At 39.1% G+C, this 18,562-nt stretch overlaps 1 protein-coding gene across 1 annotated transcript; it reads right to left on the reverse strand.

The window, feature by feature from the left end:
* Positions 1-609: 609 nt before the first annotated feature.
* Positions 610-17,865, reverse strand: SULT4A1 (sulfotransferase family 4A, member 1). Its single transcript, XM_009865213.1, has 7 exons — positions 17,826-17,865; positions 11,214-11,344; positions 10,556-10,636; positions 10,302-10,428; positions 6,899-6,993; positions 5,269-5,407; positions 610-1,095 (listed from the first exon to the last, which is right to left on the reverse strand). The coding sequence occupies exons 1-7, from the start codon at positions 17,863-17,865 to the stop codon at positions 983-985; spliced, it is 726 nt and encodes a 241-aa protein (XP_009863515.1). The 3' UTR covers positions 610-982.
* Between the last annotated feature and the right edge of the window lie 697 nt (positions 17,866-18,562).

The following is an 18,562-nucleotide window of genomic DNA, read 5'->3' on the forward strand; positions in this document are numbered from 1 at the left end:
AACCCGTACTCATCGTACGCTTAGGTCTGGTGGAATCTGGTAGCACAAACCGTAAGCTAAGCACCCTTAACTTTTAGTGAAATTGGAGGATATCCAGCACCTTCTCTTCTCTTACTGTTATCTAACGGGTGAAACTCCTATCTGCAAGGGGAAGTGATACAGGCCAGAGACTCCAATTCCTCAAGATCCTGCACTGGTCTCCTTGCTCTCAAGACCCATTTTGAGGAACAAAATTAGAGTTGGGGGCTTAAGAAGCTTCAGTTTGCCGACCTTTGGCAGGGAGCAGAACATCATGTGTCAGGAGGACAGCCGTGTGCTGTCATCCTGGAAAGCAGGGATGGGTTTGGGGATTAGAGCAACAATCACAGCTGTATTTCACAACAAGGCCTGTCTTGCAGAATATGCCAGTGCACAGAACCTACTCAAACGATACAGATAAGGGTGTGCAGAACGTAATGTGAACCCCACTTTGATCAGTTACTATTTTGGAATGGGATTTATTTATACTTGAAATACCTGCTATAAAAATAAATGTGACAATTAACCCCTGAGATCATTCTAGCATACAGTTTTGGCCTGTTACTTGTTTCCCTCTGAAATAATTTTTTATTTGGTTTATGGATGTTTATTTAGGTTCTAGTGAAAAGCTTTTATAAAACACATTAAATAATCAATGTGGGGCTGAAAAGGTGTACATTCTGTTTGCATATATGATACATACCTTATACGTATATAATACATTCCATGACAGCTGAATATTCTAGTATTGTCTGGCAAGTTCTTGCATATGGACAAAGGATTAAATACCAGAAGATAAACAGCTGTTTAGGATGAAAGATAACTGTATCTGATACGGTTTACTTAGATTGTTTTTCTTTTTTTTAATCGTTACACATAATAGCTACAGTAGTTTGTCCAGCAGGTAATAAATGAATGCATAAAGCACTTCTAGATATATTTGGATACCATACGCATGCGGTTTTTATAAATAAAAATCAAATGTGAGGTCACATTTTCCCATCTTCTGTTTATAAACTAAATCAAATTTCTCATTCATTGAAACAGTGAAGATGTCTTTCCATAGCCCAACTCGTCCTGAAACACAGAGAAGGAACACAAGTCAGAGAGATGACGTAACAGGACACCAAATATCTACAGTCTAATAATGCAGGGCACCAAATATCAACTGTGAGATGCTAATCAGTCTTAGTTTTCGCTGAAAGCTCAGTGAGACTTAAGGCTGTTCATTGTCTTACCCAATTGCCCTGCTACAACCCTTGGAAAGCCTTAAAATAACAATACAACTGGTCATCTGCACCAGCCGAGTTCAGATTTTTGTGAGATTTTGCTCCAGCCTTTGTCAGAAATGAACACAGATTTCTGAGTATTCATTTAAAAGTGGATTTCTGATTTCAGTGCAGCCTATGGCTGTTTAATAATTTCAAGATCTAACAATAACACATTTCAGCATATGCTGGTCAGAGAACTATCCAAAAGGTACATGGAATGTGGAGTATTTAACTGATTATATCTCAATAATCAGAATTCAATAATACTACCATTACTATTTTCTATTATTTCATGTTTAAAGGTTAAGTTCAATAGATAAATTTACATTTCTCAATATGGAGAGAATTGTCAAATACGAGTGCCTAGATTGTATCTGTAGAAGAGAACAAGTGCCATGCACCCAGTTTGTGCCATTTAAATTGTAATTTTGTACATGAGGAATAGGAAGCTTTTGGTGGATGCAATATGGACACTGAACATTCTGTTCTTGTATGGAGTATTCTTTTACTCTAATGAACCCAACTAGTAACATAACCTGAGGACACTGCGGACCCCACCAGTGAAAGGCTGGTGAAAGGCTGATGAAAGGGGCCAGTGAAAGGCTGACACCCCTTAACCACTGTTTCACTGCAGTCCAAATTTAACTCAAAGTCGGCCAGTGTTACTTGTTGGTGAAAAACCCCGTGGGGTAATCAGACTGAGATGCCCAATTCTCTTCTCATTTATGCTGGATATAAATAAAGACAAAATTCAGGCTTGTTCAACTAGAATAAATGAAAGGAGAATTGGGACATTACTAACGGAGAGTTTAATCGTTAACAGCAAGAACACAACTACACGCAGGAAGCTTAATTATGCATTTGATGCATAAGAAGAACACCCATTTCATTTAATTACCATTGCTTTTATGCAGCAACTCTATAACTGACTCGAAAGACAAAACTGTCTAAACCATCTACAAATTGCATTTTAACAGGACGTATGTGCGGCAAGGGCCATTTCATAAAATCAGGAGTTTCCTATAATTCCTGAAGGTGTAACAGTGTTCTGGTTTGTTTTCAGGATCCAAAGATCAAATGAACCTAAAACTGACTGAAAATGCATCATTTATTGTTTTCATCAAATTTCTCCTGTTTCGAAAAAACATTGAGAAAACTCTTGCACTCAAACATTTGATACTAGTTTCAATTTCACTGTTGCAACTGTAATTGCATAAAGTACAGCATGAAACATACAACCCTGTATTTCCTTTTCGATAACGGTAATAAAACATTTTCTTCCTCTGCTTGGGAAAGATAAGCCTTTCATTTCTGAATCTCCCTATCAACACGTATAGACAAATGACAAGTTTTATACAGGACACAGACAGCGGATTATTTGTAACATATTTTTTGTTACCATATGAATTGATAGCTTGTCAAAAAGTCACCCACCTGGTTTATGATTTGAATCATGCAACTGTGTAAATTATGATGTGATAAGAGTCAAATACAAGTAACATAACTAATCATTGTTCTGCTTTCACAGCAGCTCGGGGTTATCTTCAGAGTAAAGATCAATGTGCTAAAAGGAAAAAAAATGAAGAACTAAAATAAAGCAAAATAATAAAGTAAATGTAACTAATGACAAATTAAAAATATTCAAAACGAATTACAATAAGCACTCATGTTACTGCCACCATTCTTTGTCACAGAAACAAACACAGAAAGAACAAAGCGCTGCTAATGAAGCTCCCTTCTGAAGTAACAAAATATTATAAAAGCCAGAGACAACAAACAAAAGAAATTCAAAATAAGGATATTTTCAATAAAAAGCACACAATGAACAAATGACAAAATATTACATTAACTGCTGTAGCTCCACTCCTTCTCTATTACAAAATGGAGACTTCTTTCTGAAAGATTTGTAAATGGTATAAATAAGAGGCTCTGCTCCTTGGCTGAGGGCTTGCAGACTCCACCATGGAACAACAAACATTAACACAGTATACAGAACAGGGCACGCATCAAAAGCGGGCATCACTCCGTTTATCTGGATGGAGATGATCTGACCAGCAGAGGCAGGTGTTGACCTTTTTGCCTGTGGAAGGTCTCACCAGCAGCTCCGTTGTCTTTCCTCTTGTATTGCAGCCTCACCTTTCTTTCACAGCCACCCTTCTGGTTTTCACAGGACAAGGAGGGATGATCTGGGCGGTGCAGAGCACATAACAGTGCTGCTGCTCCACACGGATTTCTAGATCATGGAAGCTGGGAACAAATCTAGGTTTTTTTGTGCTACATGCAAGTCAACAGAAGAGAACGTGGCTCTATTATTTGTAAAATTTTGTACTGGCATAGAACACTTTATCCATGGCCCTCAGGATGTCTTACCAGCCATAACCAGTTACGACAGAGAGCTCCCCATAGAATCCTCATGGACTGCAAGTCCAACTATAAAAAACTGGAGTGTGTAGCCCCTATATAACATACCAAGAGTCTCTTCACAGCAGCTGTGCAAGGTCACTGATAAAAGCAAGGTGTGAGGATTGGCTTTTTTCCAAATGTGACATTCTGAAACTTTTGTACCAGCATACAAACAGGACACGTTATCCCGGGTCAGTTACTCTGATAATGGTCTGAGCTGAATAATGGAAAACTGGCAAAAGGTTCTGCCAAGAAAGACGCAAAGGCAGCATAGAATAGCGGTGAACCTGCTTTCACATGAAAGCAAATTTCCTCTCAGATAAACCTGACTGAGCATTGGTTAAGATTACAGTTGGACTGATTAAAGGTGAATGCAAAGATACAATAGACTTTCATAAGGCATGGGATTTTAGTGGGGTTTTAATAAAACTATATAACATCAACAAAACACATGATAAATGAGTAAGAAACTGCCTAACTCAAAATAAGCAATCAAGAAGGACTAACAATATTTGGCATTTTTATCAGAGATCTGAAAATAATAATAGAAATTACAGCTGATAAAACCTGCAGATAACAAGAAGGTTGACTCAGAGAGGTCGTACAGAAAGGGCTCCTACACGGAAACCTAAGAACAAAGTATTCAGTTCATGCTCTCTGAGCAAGAGACGAGAACCTGAAAATTAGTTCCCCTGTAAAGACTTTGTGGTCATGACAAACAACACATACTTCATATATGATGTGGTAGCAAAAGGTGCTAATACAGCCATGGATAGACAAACAAGGGAGAGGGAGACAGAAAGTTCCAGTTAAAACTGGATTAAATCAGTGGATAAAGTGGTTTTATGTCTGGATAAGGTATTTGTGATGCTGACATAGGAATTCTCCATCTTGCTCTTATGGCCTCATTTTCAAAAAGAACTGTTAAGTGCTGTAAAGCAGCCTACAGAAAATAATTTGAGGGAGACTTACTAAGGTCACTCTTCTATGCTTAGCACAAGGAAGACTGAGAAAGGGCTTGATTTCTTGACATTATCAAATGAGAGATCTATCAGCAGTTTAAAGAGCACTTCAGGTTCCGAGAGAAAGAACTCAGCCAGAATAAACATCGAGAAGCTAAACATATTTTAAACAGCTGAGGCAGACAATGAAAAGGAAAAGCTCGCAAGGAAAACTAGACTTCCTTGTTATTATCTCCTATTCTAGAAAATGAGATACACTTAAACAGAAGGGCTTAAGCCAGGATAAACCGTATGAAATTGTGCAGGCTTTGGCGTGCCAGAGGTCAGAAGGAGCAGTGCAGTCTTCTCAACATGAATAGGTCAACTTGGTGAATTAAGCCAACACTAACAGAGTGCTTTGCATGGTGTTGAATATATGCTGTTGATCTTTGATGTTTCCACCTAACTTTATTTCAAAACAAACCAACCCCTGAATTGCACGGCCAGTCAGTTACCTCCCATCATTTACACAGTAATATTTTGCCAACTTCTTAACACATTCTGGAGGTTACTAAGTTATAAGTTGCTTCTTGCGATTTCCACAATAAGAGATTTACTGTGGATTTTAAACATACCCCTGCCAACAGGAAGTGCTTCTGCATTACAGCACTGATCAATGAGTTGATGGCAGTGTTCCACCATGGATTCCAACTGTGCTTTGTCATAAGAAACTCCTAAGAACCTCACCAGTTGCTCAACCATTGTTGCTAGGTCCTGTAAGAGAGTATTTAAAAAACAGTTTATTTCAAATGACCTTTTTAAAATTAAAGTATTTAAAAAACAGTTATATCCTGATGAGTATGAAAACCACAAACGCAGAAGTTGTAGAAATACCACTTAAGGTGTGCTTAAAGTTAAGGTGGCTTTAAGTTTTGCCACCTTCCAATATGCCAAAAATAAACACATTCCAAGCAATCAGGGTACGACAGGTCAGCAGACATGATCACATAAGCTCGCCTCCTGAAATATTGCAACGGGGATCTACCAAGTGTGATGCCTCCCACTTCAGACAACACCATAACTTTAACCAATCACTTTGGAATACCAGTGCATTTTGGAAGAATTAAAAGTTACTTTAATTATGACCTTTGTAAAATAAATGCCTACAGATGTTGGAACAGGCCTTCCTTCACTGTCAGCTTCTGGCACTGCATTCATGCAGAGGAAACGGATCTAGTGAGGCAGCCTCTGAGAATCACCAGTCGTTAATTCATATATCCAAAACTCCAGGGTTCCCTAGTACGAGTAAGACTTCTGGAGTTGCGAGGACAAAATAGCAGCATTTATCGCAAAGCAGAAAGATATTTCTATGATTCTATGATATTGTGACACCACCAGCTTTTGGCAGCATCCACCACTGAGCACAGCTAGGAATATATCGTTATTCAAAAACATGGGTTTGAAACAATTTCCACTAAATTTTTTCATTATTCTGATTGTATTACGTCTTCTTTTAGCATCCCACTCCAACAGAAGGCTCAGTAAAGCTCAAATTATAATTTACCGGCTTTATTGAGTTCTATCCTGATTTTGCCTTTTTGTAGGTTTAGAGAGGAGCTAGGTTTTTGCTACATTTGCATTAATTGTGCAGTGAAATAAACGTTTTGAAATATTTTCATTAATTCTCAAAAAATATATTATTGCAATAGAAAGTGGAAACCAATGTTCTATGTCGCATTTCCACTAAACTCCTGATTTAAAATGAAGTGGATTTATTAGCCAGCATACTGTAAGAACCCAATAATTATGCTAGCACTTTATGCTACACAATCATCCCTAATTGTTGTAAACATTATTTCACAGAAGACAGTACGAACAACCAAATAATCAGAATAAATGCCAAAATATGTAGGGCAAAATACCGATTATACACTTTTTTTCTCGTTGATACAGCAGACACAGCAAGACATTTCTTTTAAATGAAAGCCTAGGGCTGAGTGTAGCAAGCACTGAACAGTTACACACCTCTGCCTTTTCTGCGAGTAGTTTAGTGCATACAGATGCAGTCAGATTCTTGAGTTAAGAAGTGAGGTTTATGAAAGTGCTAAAGTCCGCAGAAGCTATTGAATGCCACTGCTTTAAAAATGGTATCAGATAATTGGGAGTCTAAACATGCATATAAGAAGCACACACTGTACTTTATATATTTTTAAACACTACCATGCTAAATGTAATTAAAATAACTTTTTGCTACATCTAACCTACCTTATGCATATCTTCATACTTGAGAAAAAGTACATTGGCATCCATGTGATGTTCCCAAAATTCTTGCACATGTTCAAACCACGAACCATATCCTACTACAAAGACATTATGATTGGCATGAGGTAAATAACTTGTGTTATTAAGTCCTTTTCAAAAAGGAACAAAAAAGAGAAAAATAAATTAACTGGAGTGTTTTATGCCCCCAGGAGAAGTGTCTGGTTTTGACCCACTGCCATGCACAGCAAGGAACTTAATCAAAAAAGAGTTTTTCTTTCAGTTTGGAATATTCAAATGAACTTACCATAAAGATAAAATGTTCAACTGAAAATGCCACTATATTTCATGATTTCATTATATTTCTTGTGGCTTAGTATTAGCAACAGTTAACTACTGAGTGGAAATTTGCAGAAGGCAAATTTCTAGTGCCTCCAACCTTTGTGAATCCCTGCAATTAAAACATCACACTGTAGCTTCCTTCACTTACAAGCTTAGATACAGCATTTGTGAAAAGGTCCATAAAGAATCTTCCACTATGGACAAGGTATTGCTGACAACCATTGTCCTTTTTAATTAAACAAGTATTGAGGAAATAGACCTGTAAAAATGCTTCATAGTCATTCCCCAAAACATAGGATGTACTGGCAGGATATTCTATTTATTATTTCATCTTTGGTCCCCTACTCCTCCCTGCTAAAATCTAAGACCTATTCTCTTCTACTGTTATTTTCTGAACACTTCCATGCAACTTCTGCAGATATGCCAGAACGGTTCCAGTTACGCTGTTACTCGTTATCTCAGTTACACAGCAAATCCAGACTACAACCAGATGCCATGAGGTGTTGGGCACTCCCAAAAGCTTAGAGTGATGTGATGGGGTACTTCCCATATATCACAAGCTGTGAGCAGACGCAGCGTTCAGGGTTGCCAAACGAAAAGCTGATGCCTCCTACCTCCTGCATCCCACCCAGCAGCTTGTCTTCGGTTCCCTAGAGATCTGCTGTGTGGGGTTCAGGACCTGAAGAGAAGCTGCAGTGCTAAGTCGGGAGGGCTGCTGCTCCCAGCACTGCTGAGGCAGTGGTTACTGGAAGCCTTAACCCTCCCCCCAAATCCTTACTCCTTTGTTTTTCACTTCTCTGATAGAGTCCACACTTGCACTGACTTCAGTCAATTTATGTGCATCTAGCGGAGGTTCAGACACTCGTGGTAATTATCTAGAGAATGTCTTTTGCTGCCAATATTACTAGAAAGACAACCCCAAAAGAGAAATGTGTCTGCGTATTTCTTTGCTACCAGTGATAAATTCCCACAATTACTTCAGATAAACAAGGCAGGAGTTAAGCAAATATGGTGAGCAGTTTTTCACATTCTTTCCCAATATTTTTTGGTCAATTTTACCTTTTCAGCAAAGCAGCCACAGAAGAATACTAAACTTTTTAGTACTGTATTTTGAAGTTATCTTTTCCCTTTGAAAAGAATTTTTTAATTCTAGTAATGGGAACATTTGCAATGGACACAGGAAAATTCTTTTAATTCTTTTTAATTCTTTTCCTTCACAGGAAAATTCTTTTAATCAGTTGACTTGTTTTCAATTTTTATAAAGTTATTGGGAAAAAAAAAATCCATTTTTCTTACTCCCATGCCACACACCCCTAAAGAAATTTGCACATGAAGCTAACACCTCAGTCCAAAAAATAGCGTTCCTAGCTGCTCTTAATGGTGCAGGGCAAGAATCCACTAAGATTATGTTAGTGGAGTTTACCTATGCTTTATGTAAGAAACTCCCTTAAGCTTTAGAGAAAGCCAAAAAATTAGCACATTCAAGGGTATTTCCTCTCCAGTTGTATGCTTTCAAACACTATAGGTAACATGCATTAAATTTGTTTCAAGATGGTCAGGTATAAGGAGGAGAGCAGGATTCACTGGGCTCGATGCTACCCCCTCTAGCAGCACCTCGACTTCTTGTGAAGGCTTTTTTGCTGCTGCATTGCTTCCATGAGATGCAAACATTTAGCTAAATGCTAAATTTACAGTACTATGAAACACTCCATTTGCACCATTATGGACACAGAACATGCTGTAATGTTTTATCGACTCTGGAAGGTTGTGCTAAATCAGTTAGCTGCTATAAGAGGAAGATATAAGTAACTCTTGCGATACTTCTAAGGAAAAGACTAGAGAACCTTCCTCCTATCTCAGAAGACCTTCTAATGTGTCTTTTACACCTCTGATCTAGAAGTTCCTGAAGATGGGCTACAGAACAACATCCCATTCTCATGAAAAACAAAAGAAAAAACTCAAGATGCATTAGAATGGAAGGAAAGCATTTAGTCTCCCTGCACAAACTTTCAGATGAAAATAACAAAGTTTTTAAGGCCTGTTAAATAACCTTCACCGGTAGGCTTTTACATTTTTCCTCCCTTTGGTATTCTCCACGTCCTTTAGTATCAACTCCTCCAGATACCAGGTTGAAGGAAAGTTTGTTGCACTGGATCCAAAGGAGCTCCTGCTCTCAGAGCATGAGGTACACAGTGAATTCTTAGTGTCACGTTAAGGTATCATAGAAAAGATTTTGCAGAGAAATAGAAGGCACTAAATTTTTTTTCTCTTCCTCGCTAGAAAGTGTGGCAATTCATTGGCAAAAAGCCCAGTGGCAGCCAGCTATGTAAGAACACAGAGCCTGCCCTCCCTGTAAGTTTATGGAGACAGTGCAGCCATGAACAGGAACACAGTGGGTAGGTGTGTCACGAAACAGCCCTCACTCGAAGGAGTTACTGGGTGAGCAGCTGATGAGTTGTTGTAAATCAGGTTATTTTATTCTCATTATAGAGGTGTATTTTTCAGACAGAAGTCTGCAATCGTCTTCTTACAGGAGCTCACTTCAACTCACTGAAATACTCTTAGGCAAACTAGAGATTTTTGTATGTTAACTGGAATCTTGCAAGGGACAAACCTTGACATTTTGGATGAAATAAAAACATTAAAGGAATTGCCAGGAAAAAAATATACCTTGAGGAACAGAAAGGCTCCCAAGGAACAGAAAGGCTCCTGAGAAGTAGCTAACAGTGAGGTACAAATCAAATGATGCTGGGAGTATTCACCACTTTTCACAAGGTACCTACTAACTTGAAAACTAAAATTTAGAAGAGCAGACCAGAGTTTTGCCTGATCTAAGTGGAACATTGCTGATCCCCCTGGGGTCAAATACCGTAAGGCAATTATTTCCAAGGCAATGGCCATAGTTTGCATGGACAAATCTAAGTCCATGCAGCACTGTTTGTAGCAACCTCCTTGCTGTATATGCAAAACAAATGCACCTTTATCCACTTCATTTCTGTACTTGCAGAAGGAATGCAGAGATGAAAATAAATGTGTAACAGCGTGTGCAGAGAGAACAGCTCCTTACACTTGTCATTCATAAACCTTCTGCAGAACTCCTGAAACGTTCCTCTGTAGCTCATGGTCCTTAGGGAGCGGTGAAACTGGTAATAAGACACCACCAGGTCTTTGGGGTTGCGAGCCATGTATATTACCTATGACAGGGCAGGGGGCGAAAAAAAAAAAATCTTACTCAAAGCTTTCTCCCCACTCCATTTCCCAAAGCACTTAAACAACTGCTTCCAATGTAGTTAACAAAGCATGATTTAATTTCATTTTTACCTTTGAATTGCCATTATGGAGGTCCGAAGGCAAAAAACGATATGGGAGGTGGCTTTTTATGAGGCGTGGAGATGTCAGTTCCTATAGTAAAGCAGACAGAAATATTTCTTATTGTACATAAGGTTTTGGCACATCCTGAGCTGTCCTGAACTGTCATTCACTGTCCACACTTACATGAGGAATACTCCGAACTCCTCAAACGACACCTGCCAAGCCTGTAGATCCACGGATCAAGGTAGATCTAGATCTACAGATGTTACATCTCCTAGGATTTAATGGGGAAATTCAAGGCACTGGGCCTATATGTCCTCAGATCTCTGTATTTGTAATTCACGGAAGGAATCAAAGCAAATTTGCCCCATTTGGGCAGCTTATGTCTACATAAGCAAGGGAGTCCCCAAACTTTTATTCAGAAAACCCACTGCCAAGATATTTAGGACATGAAGAAAAATCTAAAGCATTAGACTATAATACTTAATAAAAAATACTTAATAAAAGCAATTGCAAAATAACCTAATAATACCCTGAATCATTCCAACAAATTGAGCAAGTCCAGTGATGAAAAGGACGAGGACACAGGACAAAATAAAGTAATGAATATGGAACCAAGGAGAAAGATAGCCAAATGCTCAAAGACTTGCTTTGCAATAAATCATACCTTGATAATGTCCAGACCAGGCTGAGGGTACTCTAGGACTGGAAGTTGTTCATCTATGTTCATTAGTCCAATCTCATCTGGATCAGCTCCCTGACTCACTAGATAAACCACTTCTTGGAGCAAGCCTGTGCCTGCATAAACGAAATAATGAAAGGGAACAGACTGTATTACAGTTCTTATCTAAACAGAAGCATATGAAAGGAGACTTAGACATGGAAGTAATGGTAACTTGCATCCTTAACATTCTGCTGTGAACTAAGTCTGTAACTACTGCTTTAACATAGTATGTCTGCTCCCTTAGTTGTAAACACATGAATATATTCTTGCATGTAAAAGATCCGACATTTTTCTTCAGTAACAAATTTGTTTCTGTCTCGCAACCATTTCAGCTGTGAATTGGAAAGCATTTTCAAAAAGTTTTTCCCCTGTGAATGTTAGCTAGGCAAAATACTACTATTTTCATTTTAAAAATGAGGCAGATAGAGGTCATCTAAGTTTACAAAATGCATTAATGGCCATACTGGTAGACTGCCAGTGTCCTCTATTCTGAGCTGTAGGCAATTCTATTGTTATGCAATGATTTGAGAGTCTATTTATACCTCCACGTTATAGATTGGATAAGCCCCTGAACGCAGCAATGCATTGAGAGTTAGTCATAAGCTTTAGAGGCCCCAATTACGTATCTTTCTCCAGTCCGAGGACATTTGCAAAGCAACCATTAGACATGATAGCCTTAATGACTGTGCTTTGGAAAATTGATAGGTATTCCAAACAGAAGTTTGAATAGGCAAACTATTTTGAATTACTTCACCTTCAGGAAGGTAGGAAACACTTAAAACAGGCAAACAAAGGTTCAGAGGTATCTCACAGAGGCTTATGAAGAGAAAGGCACAGGCTTCTGTTGAGATGGAAAAACAGAATGGGGATAAATCAAAGCAAGCTGGCAGGTAAGGGACCCCACAGTTCAGAGGACAAGTCACATAGGCACGAGCCCTCCTGGATACTGTGACAGACAGACCAATTATTTAAGAGTTGTGAGCAGTAAGGAAAATGAGACCAGATTTATTCTGTCTCTCATGTTGCCTAAAGGAACAAGTAATCGTTCCAGAACTCTACAAAGCCCAAGCTCACCTGAGCATCCCATGTCCTTGGAAAGATGAGCTGGAAACTCTGAGATCATGCTTTTCATTCCTATTTTAACTTGAAAATAACAGGTAATTTGCAAGTAACTTGTAACAGTCACCGGGTAATTCATGTTAACTAGCATGACTGTATGCACTGACATGTTTTGTACAAATTCTGCACATTGTTCCAACACAAAGGAAACCAGTGTATCATTATTCAGATTTTTTTTTTAATCTGAGTTTAAAAAGCTGATGTAGTTTAGAAGCTGGTTAGACCAAACACAGTCTGGATACCATGTGAAAGAACACAGGCCTTCAAGAATTGCATTGGAGAGTAAGTACTTCAAGATTCCTCTGTTTTCCTGACTGATTGGCGTGTAAATTAAAATGGCTTGGGAAGAAAAACAGAAAAGCTTTTACATTATCTTCACCCACAGAGACAGCTGTCACAGACTTAATACACACTTGCCCTTGAGGTTGTTCACTGCATTTTTAAGTCCAAGCATATATTTTATACATGAAAATTAACATATATATAGTACTTTAGTATCAGTCCTTGTGACTCTGAATGAACACAATCCCTTTTCTCATTAAATATTTATTCTGGCAGGAAGCACCCTGGATCTCCATAATTTATTTCTGTATTTCCAATTCCACCAGCAAAGAAAAATGCTATTACAGCAACCTTGTTCCATGAAAGGAAACAGAATAATTGTATGGGGATAAACACCACAAGGACTTTCTAATTTCTTTGTTATTCAGCTGCTCTATAGACAAAAAAATCCATCTCCATTGTGCCTCTGAATACAGAAAAGCTGCAGGGTTGAGCTAAAACTATGCTTAAACTTGAGGAGAGCATCACATTCCCTAGCAGCTCTCCCCAAAGTCCACCAGATAAGAAGAGGGCCATGCACTAGACTTGGCTTGATTGCTAGCAGACTCATGGAGCACTGCAGAGATAGGAAATAGCACATTAATGCAGGAGGCCCGGGGAAGGACAGTTCTGATTCAGAAGGATGTGGGCCTGCGAAAGCTCAGAAGTCTTCATCTAAATGATGACTTCAAAAACAGTGATTGAAAGAATAATGCTGGGCATATGGCAGGTACTCAAATCAGAAAAATAAAAATCTCCACCAAGTGCAGGTTCTTTAAAGCAGTGCTTTAGATCTGTAAACCTCAGCATCAACTATTAGCATGCACATTCACAAATTACTGTAGTTATGTATGTAATGCTGCACATACACCAGTATCCCATTCTAATACACACAGCAAAAAATATTTCTGCAGTATCTCTTCCACAACAGGAAGGATTGCAAGCTGACAGTTTAGACATCTGTCTTCTGGTCATCCAGCAGGTTAGAATTTCTCCTCCCTACACTGCAGTAGACTACTGATCCTGATTTCTCCCACCCATGAACTCTGTGCTAATTATCATTTTTTCCACATCAGCACTCAAGCTACTGTGTTTAGTATTTTCAGGGTCTTAATACAAATGAAGAGATTTAACTTTTAAGGCCAGTATGATTTTTTTTGCCACTCTTAATCAGTTATCATTTATCACATACACATACATTCCCAGATCATAGAATCATAGACTGGCCTAGGTTGGAAGGGACCTTAGAGACCATTTAGTCCAGCCTCCCTGTCATGGGCAGGGATGCCTCATATAAAAAAAAATAACATTGATATGATCTCTTGCTTAAAAAAAACCACTCAAAAACATCATATGCTTAATTTGTTTAAAAAGAAATATACATAACCTCCTAAGATCTCTATTAGCATTAAAAACAACTCAAAATTACAGATATCTGAAGTTTTCTCTGTGTGTTGCTGAGTGCATGTGTATATACATGCATGCCTCACTTGGGATGGTACAGAAGAGTAAACAATCACTGACAAACAGGATAAATCTGTCAGCCTTTGGGCTTGAGGCACAAGATGTAACGTTCAGTAACCAGCAACTCTACCCTTCCTTCCTTCCATGTTTCATCCTGTGGGAAGACTGCTGGCCCTGCCACCTCCAAGGTCATGCTGCCAAAACAAATGTGGAATTCATTTACATCTATCCAATTCCAACTAAAATGGAGCCAGTCAGCATCTGAGAAGCTTCAGTGCACTGTACCTGAGAAATGCTCTTCCTTGACAAGCTCTTCTGTTATGTCAATACACCACCTCAGGAGAAAATAGTGTTCCAGTTTACCATACAATATCTGGAAAGAGATGCGATGGGGAACAGTTGTGACAAGCTACCTGATTTTGCAGGTTTTTAGGAGCTCCTTTTATCTGTGAACCTGCATTTCTACACTGCATAACAGCATGTACAAAAGTGGCCCAGTCACATCAGTTTCAAACTGTGCTAGCTGGGCTGCACTGTCCTTTTCTGTGATACTTAATGACGTACAGAAATCAGGACTTGTTGATCCTATCACAGCTACAGCAGCCCCTATGATGACTGGGAACTCTTAATTTGTACTCTTTTTCATGGCCAATGCCTCAGCAACAAAAGCAAAGTCAGTCCCAGCCATAGTGTCTCTGCTTATCAGTAAGTGTCCCTGCTGCAGCAGCAACCAGACAACAGAGCACAATGGCCGAAACTCTGAAACACCACAGCTACTCCTGTCTGCTTCTGTGCATTAGACATCTTCTGACATCAAATTTAGTCTCTACAGGAAGAAATGTTCTCTGGCTCCTCTCACTACAGTGTGCCACTGGCACACTCCCATGCAGCCACTGAATCTCACAAACTGGTTCAAAGTGAAGTGGCAAACATAAAAGCATAAAACTTTCTGTGAAAATTTTGCTTCCCTACATGGTTTCTAATACAGTTTATTTCAGTTTTCTCCTCTCTGTATAAGGTAACACAGGATGAAGGTGCATTGCAAGGATGCAAAGGTCTTTGCTATATTGCCTTTAATCTCCTCTTGTTTGGGAACCAAGTAGAAAAAATAAAGAAATATTAATGTTAGTATTAACAGTCTTCTAGCATTCCCAACCAGTTGCACTTCATTTTATCTACCAATGCTTAAGTTTCAGCTAATACAATGCAATAGACCCATTATGACTCATACCGTTTTTATAGCATTGGTAGAACTAAGTGCTCATTAAAAATGAGGTCTGCTAAAGCTGTCAGATTGGCCTAGCAATAGCTGTAAAGTGATTCCTCACATAGTTCTTCTAATTGCCTGCAATCTCATTCCCCTTTCACCAGTTTCAGCGTGTATCTGCTGGTAAGTATGACAGATTTATCTTCACCCTACAATAGTGAGGGAAATTTAGATTTTTTCCATTAGAAGAAAATAATTTCCAAACCACAAAAATATCTCCTCTTGAGGTCCATACATTCAAGTTCTCCCACATCTTGGAATTTCAATTAGCTTAAGAATTGGGATTTTCACTATCAAAGTTTTAATAATAAAAATTATGTATATACCTTGATATCATATTTTCCAATTCTTCTGCTCCTAGATGAGACTCAGGATTCAGATGTGATGTTATATTGCCAATACAACAGTATTTCCAGCAACATTCAGTAAGTAGAATTTTGAATATTTAGACTTATTAATCAGTTTATTTTTCCACCTGCTGCTACCGGCTTTTAAAACAAAACTAACAAGCTAAATTCTGCTTGTCTCACCAGACTTACATCAGAGAACACAAACATGGGTCCATTTGATCTGAGCTGGATTTCTAATGTGTTTCACCAGAGGCTGTAAACAGCAAACTACAAAAACTGTATTCTATTTAGGTCTTTGTTTGGTAAAAGAACTGTCCCTGAACTGTTTCCATGCATGTATTATTCACAGAATTACTGCTACTATGTATAATACAGTATCCTAAAGGACTGCTTTAATGAACTGGTTACAAAACAGTGTTATTTTTGGCTAATGCATTAGTACTATTTTTAAAAAAATGTCTTGGGTCCTCATTCTCCCTTACATTAGCACACTAAATACTCAATACAGGACAGGATGAAAAGTGCAGAATCGACCACAGCGCATCTCAGACCAGGCTCTGACTCCTGAGGCATCTCCACTTCCATACAGCAAGACAGGAGATGCAGTACATCTCCCAGCTAACACCAACAGAGCAGCTTGGAGAAAAAGACTGACACTTCTGATCATGCTGGATCCTCAAACTGGAGCAGCACTGGTAAATAAAACACACCAGGGCCTGTTCTCTGGGAGGACATGTGGGACAGCCCACATCCAAGGAGATGAATTTCCCAAAACGAGGTAGCCTCATCCATAGGTTCCTGAGAACAATCCCCAGCTCCAGCTATCTCTTACTCCATGCTGGGGAGCACCCTGTCTGGGAGAGGGCAAAACTGTCAGAAAATGTGCCACCAAGGAAACAGCATGGGTGACAGCCTGTTAGAGCCTCTGTCGAGTGTACTAATTTACTAGTGTAGCCACAATGAAGCAGGTAACTGGACTGTCTATGTTGCCCACTTTAGACTTTATAAAACCAGAAGAAAAATAGCTCAGGAGTCTCATAGTCCCCACCCACTGCATCTAACCCATGGCTACCTCAATCCGTTCCAGCAGGCACAGGCTCACAAGGCAACGGCCTCTTGTTGAGGACAGCTGGGGAAAAATGTGTTTCTTCTCAATCCCTCTTAATAAGCCACAACATCCTCACATGCACCACAGCAAGCTCCAGGTAAGCAGTATACTAACATCTCTAAGAACTATGAGCCAGCTCCACACATTGCTTAAAGCCTGGGATTAAAAACAACAAGCCATGAGTTTGTCTTATTTGCCTTCTGATTGATGAGTCATGATGCTTGTGTCTTCATGCTTGACTCCACATCCATGATTTCATCATATCCAGGTGCCCAAGATTTTGTTACAGGTCCGTCACTGATAGCTAATATTGGTTGGTAACTGATGTTTCTTGGTATCAGATGTTCCAAAGGAAAAGCATTTTATTCTCCTCTTTAAGCTTTAGCAGAGCTGGTACAACATATCCATGTCTATGGATGCTCATCATGTCTGCACCAGAAGTCATCACCAGTAGAGGAGTTTGTGTGAAGTTACTCCAATTCACTTAAAATTATATCAGCCAAATTAACTTAAGGAGTTTCTATTTTTGGCATCAACTCACCTAAGCAAATTTTACCTGGGACAAACTAGAATGCATCCACACAGAATACTCTGTGTGATGTTCCTTAAGAGAAATTATAAACAGCAGGCTAAGGACACTTAAGATCCTGCACTATCACAGATGCTTTTAAAAGAAGACATCTACCTGTAGACTATTTCTTTCTTTCAGTTCCTACCAAACACACACCTATGATATAACAGAGCATCTATCGTGCTAAAACAAAAAGAAAAATGTGTAGTATAACATGTCAGGAACATGAAAATAACAGAAAAGTCTGATTGTTTCCTTGCCAACTACCTGGCAGAATGACACATCCCTTTTCACCCTTCCCACACTTACTCAAGGTTGACTGGGTCTAAAGTCAACCCGTACATTCAGCTATTACCTTCTTCCACCAGACTCCTCCCTTTGATGCACATCCGCATGACCCAATTCAGATACCCTACCTTTCATGACAACAGTGCCACCACACAGGTTTGTGCAGTCATACCAAAAGGTTGGCCAACAGGAGAGTAATTCATGGGGGAAGAGTACTTTTTTTGGCTAATATACACTACAGGGTAGATTCTGCCTCAAGTACACAAAAATCATCTAGTAAACTTTGGACATACGAATTAACAACGGTACCACCTCCTCACAGTCACGAGCAAAAGGTATATTAGCAAATCTCCAAACCTCACCTTCTCTCTGGAGCACACATACATGTCCCCAGTCTTACCTCAGTCATATCCCACACTCCTGCTTTCTCTGGCAATGCTGTTCTCCCATCCTTTTAGAGCCTATATCTAAAACCTGACTCGATTGCATGGTACATTACACCAGCAGGAGCTCACCACCTCCAGCAGAAAGTCACCCCACTGTGTCTAATTTCCCTTGTTTTCATACAAATAACAAAACACATTACCAAGGATAACAACATAGAAAAGAACTTTGCTGTCATGAAAAGTCTTTGTTTTTTAAAAATCACTCTCAATGACTTTGTTATGTTGAAGAGAAGTGTATAGTTACCCTGATCACCACTGATTTCTAGGACAACCACGTCACTTCCCGTGTTCTGTTCTACAGAGTCATAAGATGGTTTACGGCTAAATGCAGAGCCTCACGGTGAGCTCTGCTGACTGA

The sequence above is a fragment of the Apaloderma vittatum genome, unplaced genomic scaffold, assembly GCF_000703405.1.
Source record: "Apaloderma vittatum isolate BGI_N311 unplaced genomic scaffold, ASM70340v1 scaffold45632, whole genome shotgun sequence".
Classification (NCBI taxonomy): domain Eukaryota; kingdom Metazoa; phylum Chordata; class Aves; order Trogoniformes; family Trogonidae; genus Apaloderma; species Apaloderma vittatum.

What these genes read in the sequence shown, in the direction of transcription:
- SULT4A1 (XM_009865213.1), bottom strand. Translation starts at nt 17,865, where the DNA reads ATGCGGATGTGCATCAAAGGGAGGAGTCTGGTGGAAGAAG. An exon ending in GAGGAGTCTGGTGGAAGAAG is followed by an intron (nt 11,345 to 17,825) that starts GTAATAGCTGAA and finishes TCGTTTATGCAG; the next exon opens with GCACAGGCTTGCTCCAAGAA. An exon ending in AAGGTTTATGAATGACAAGT is followed by an intron (nt 6,994 to 10,301) that starts GTAAGGAGCTGT and finishes ATGTCTTTGTAG; the next exon opens with TAGGATATGGTTCGTGGTTT.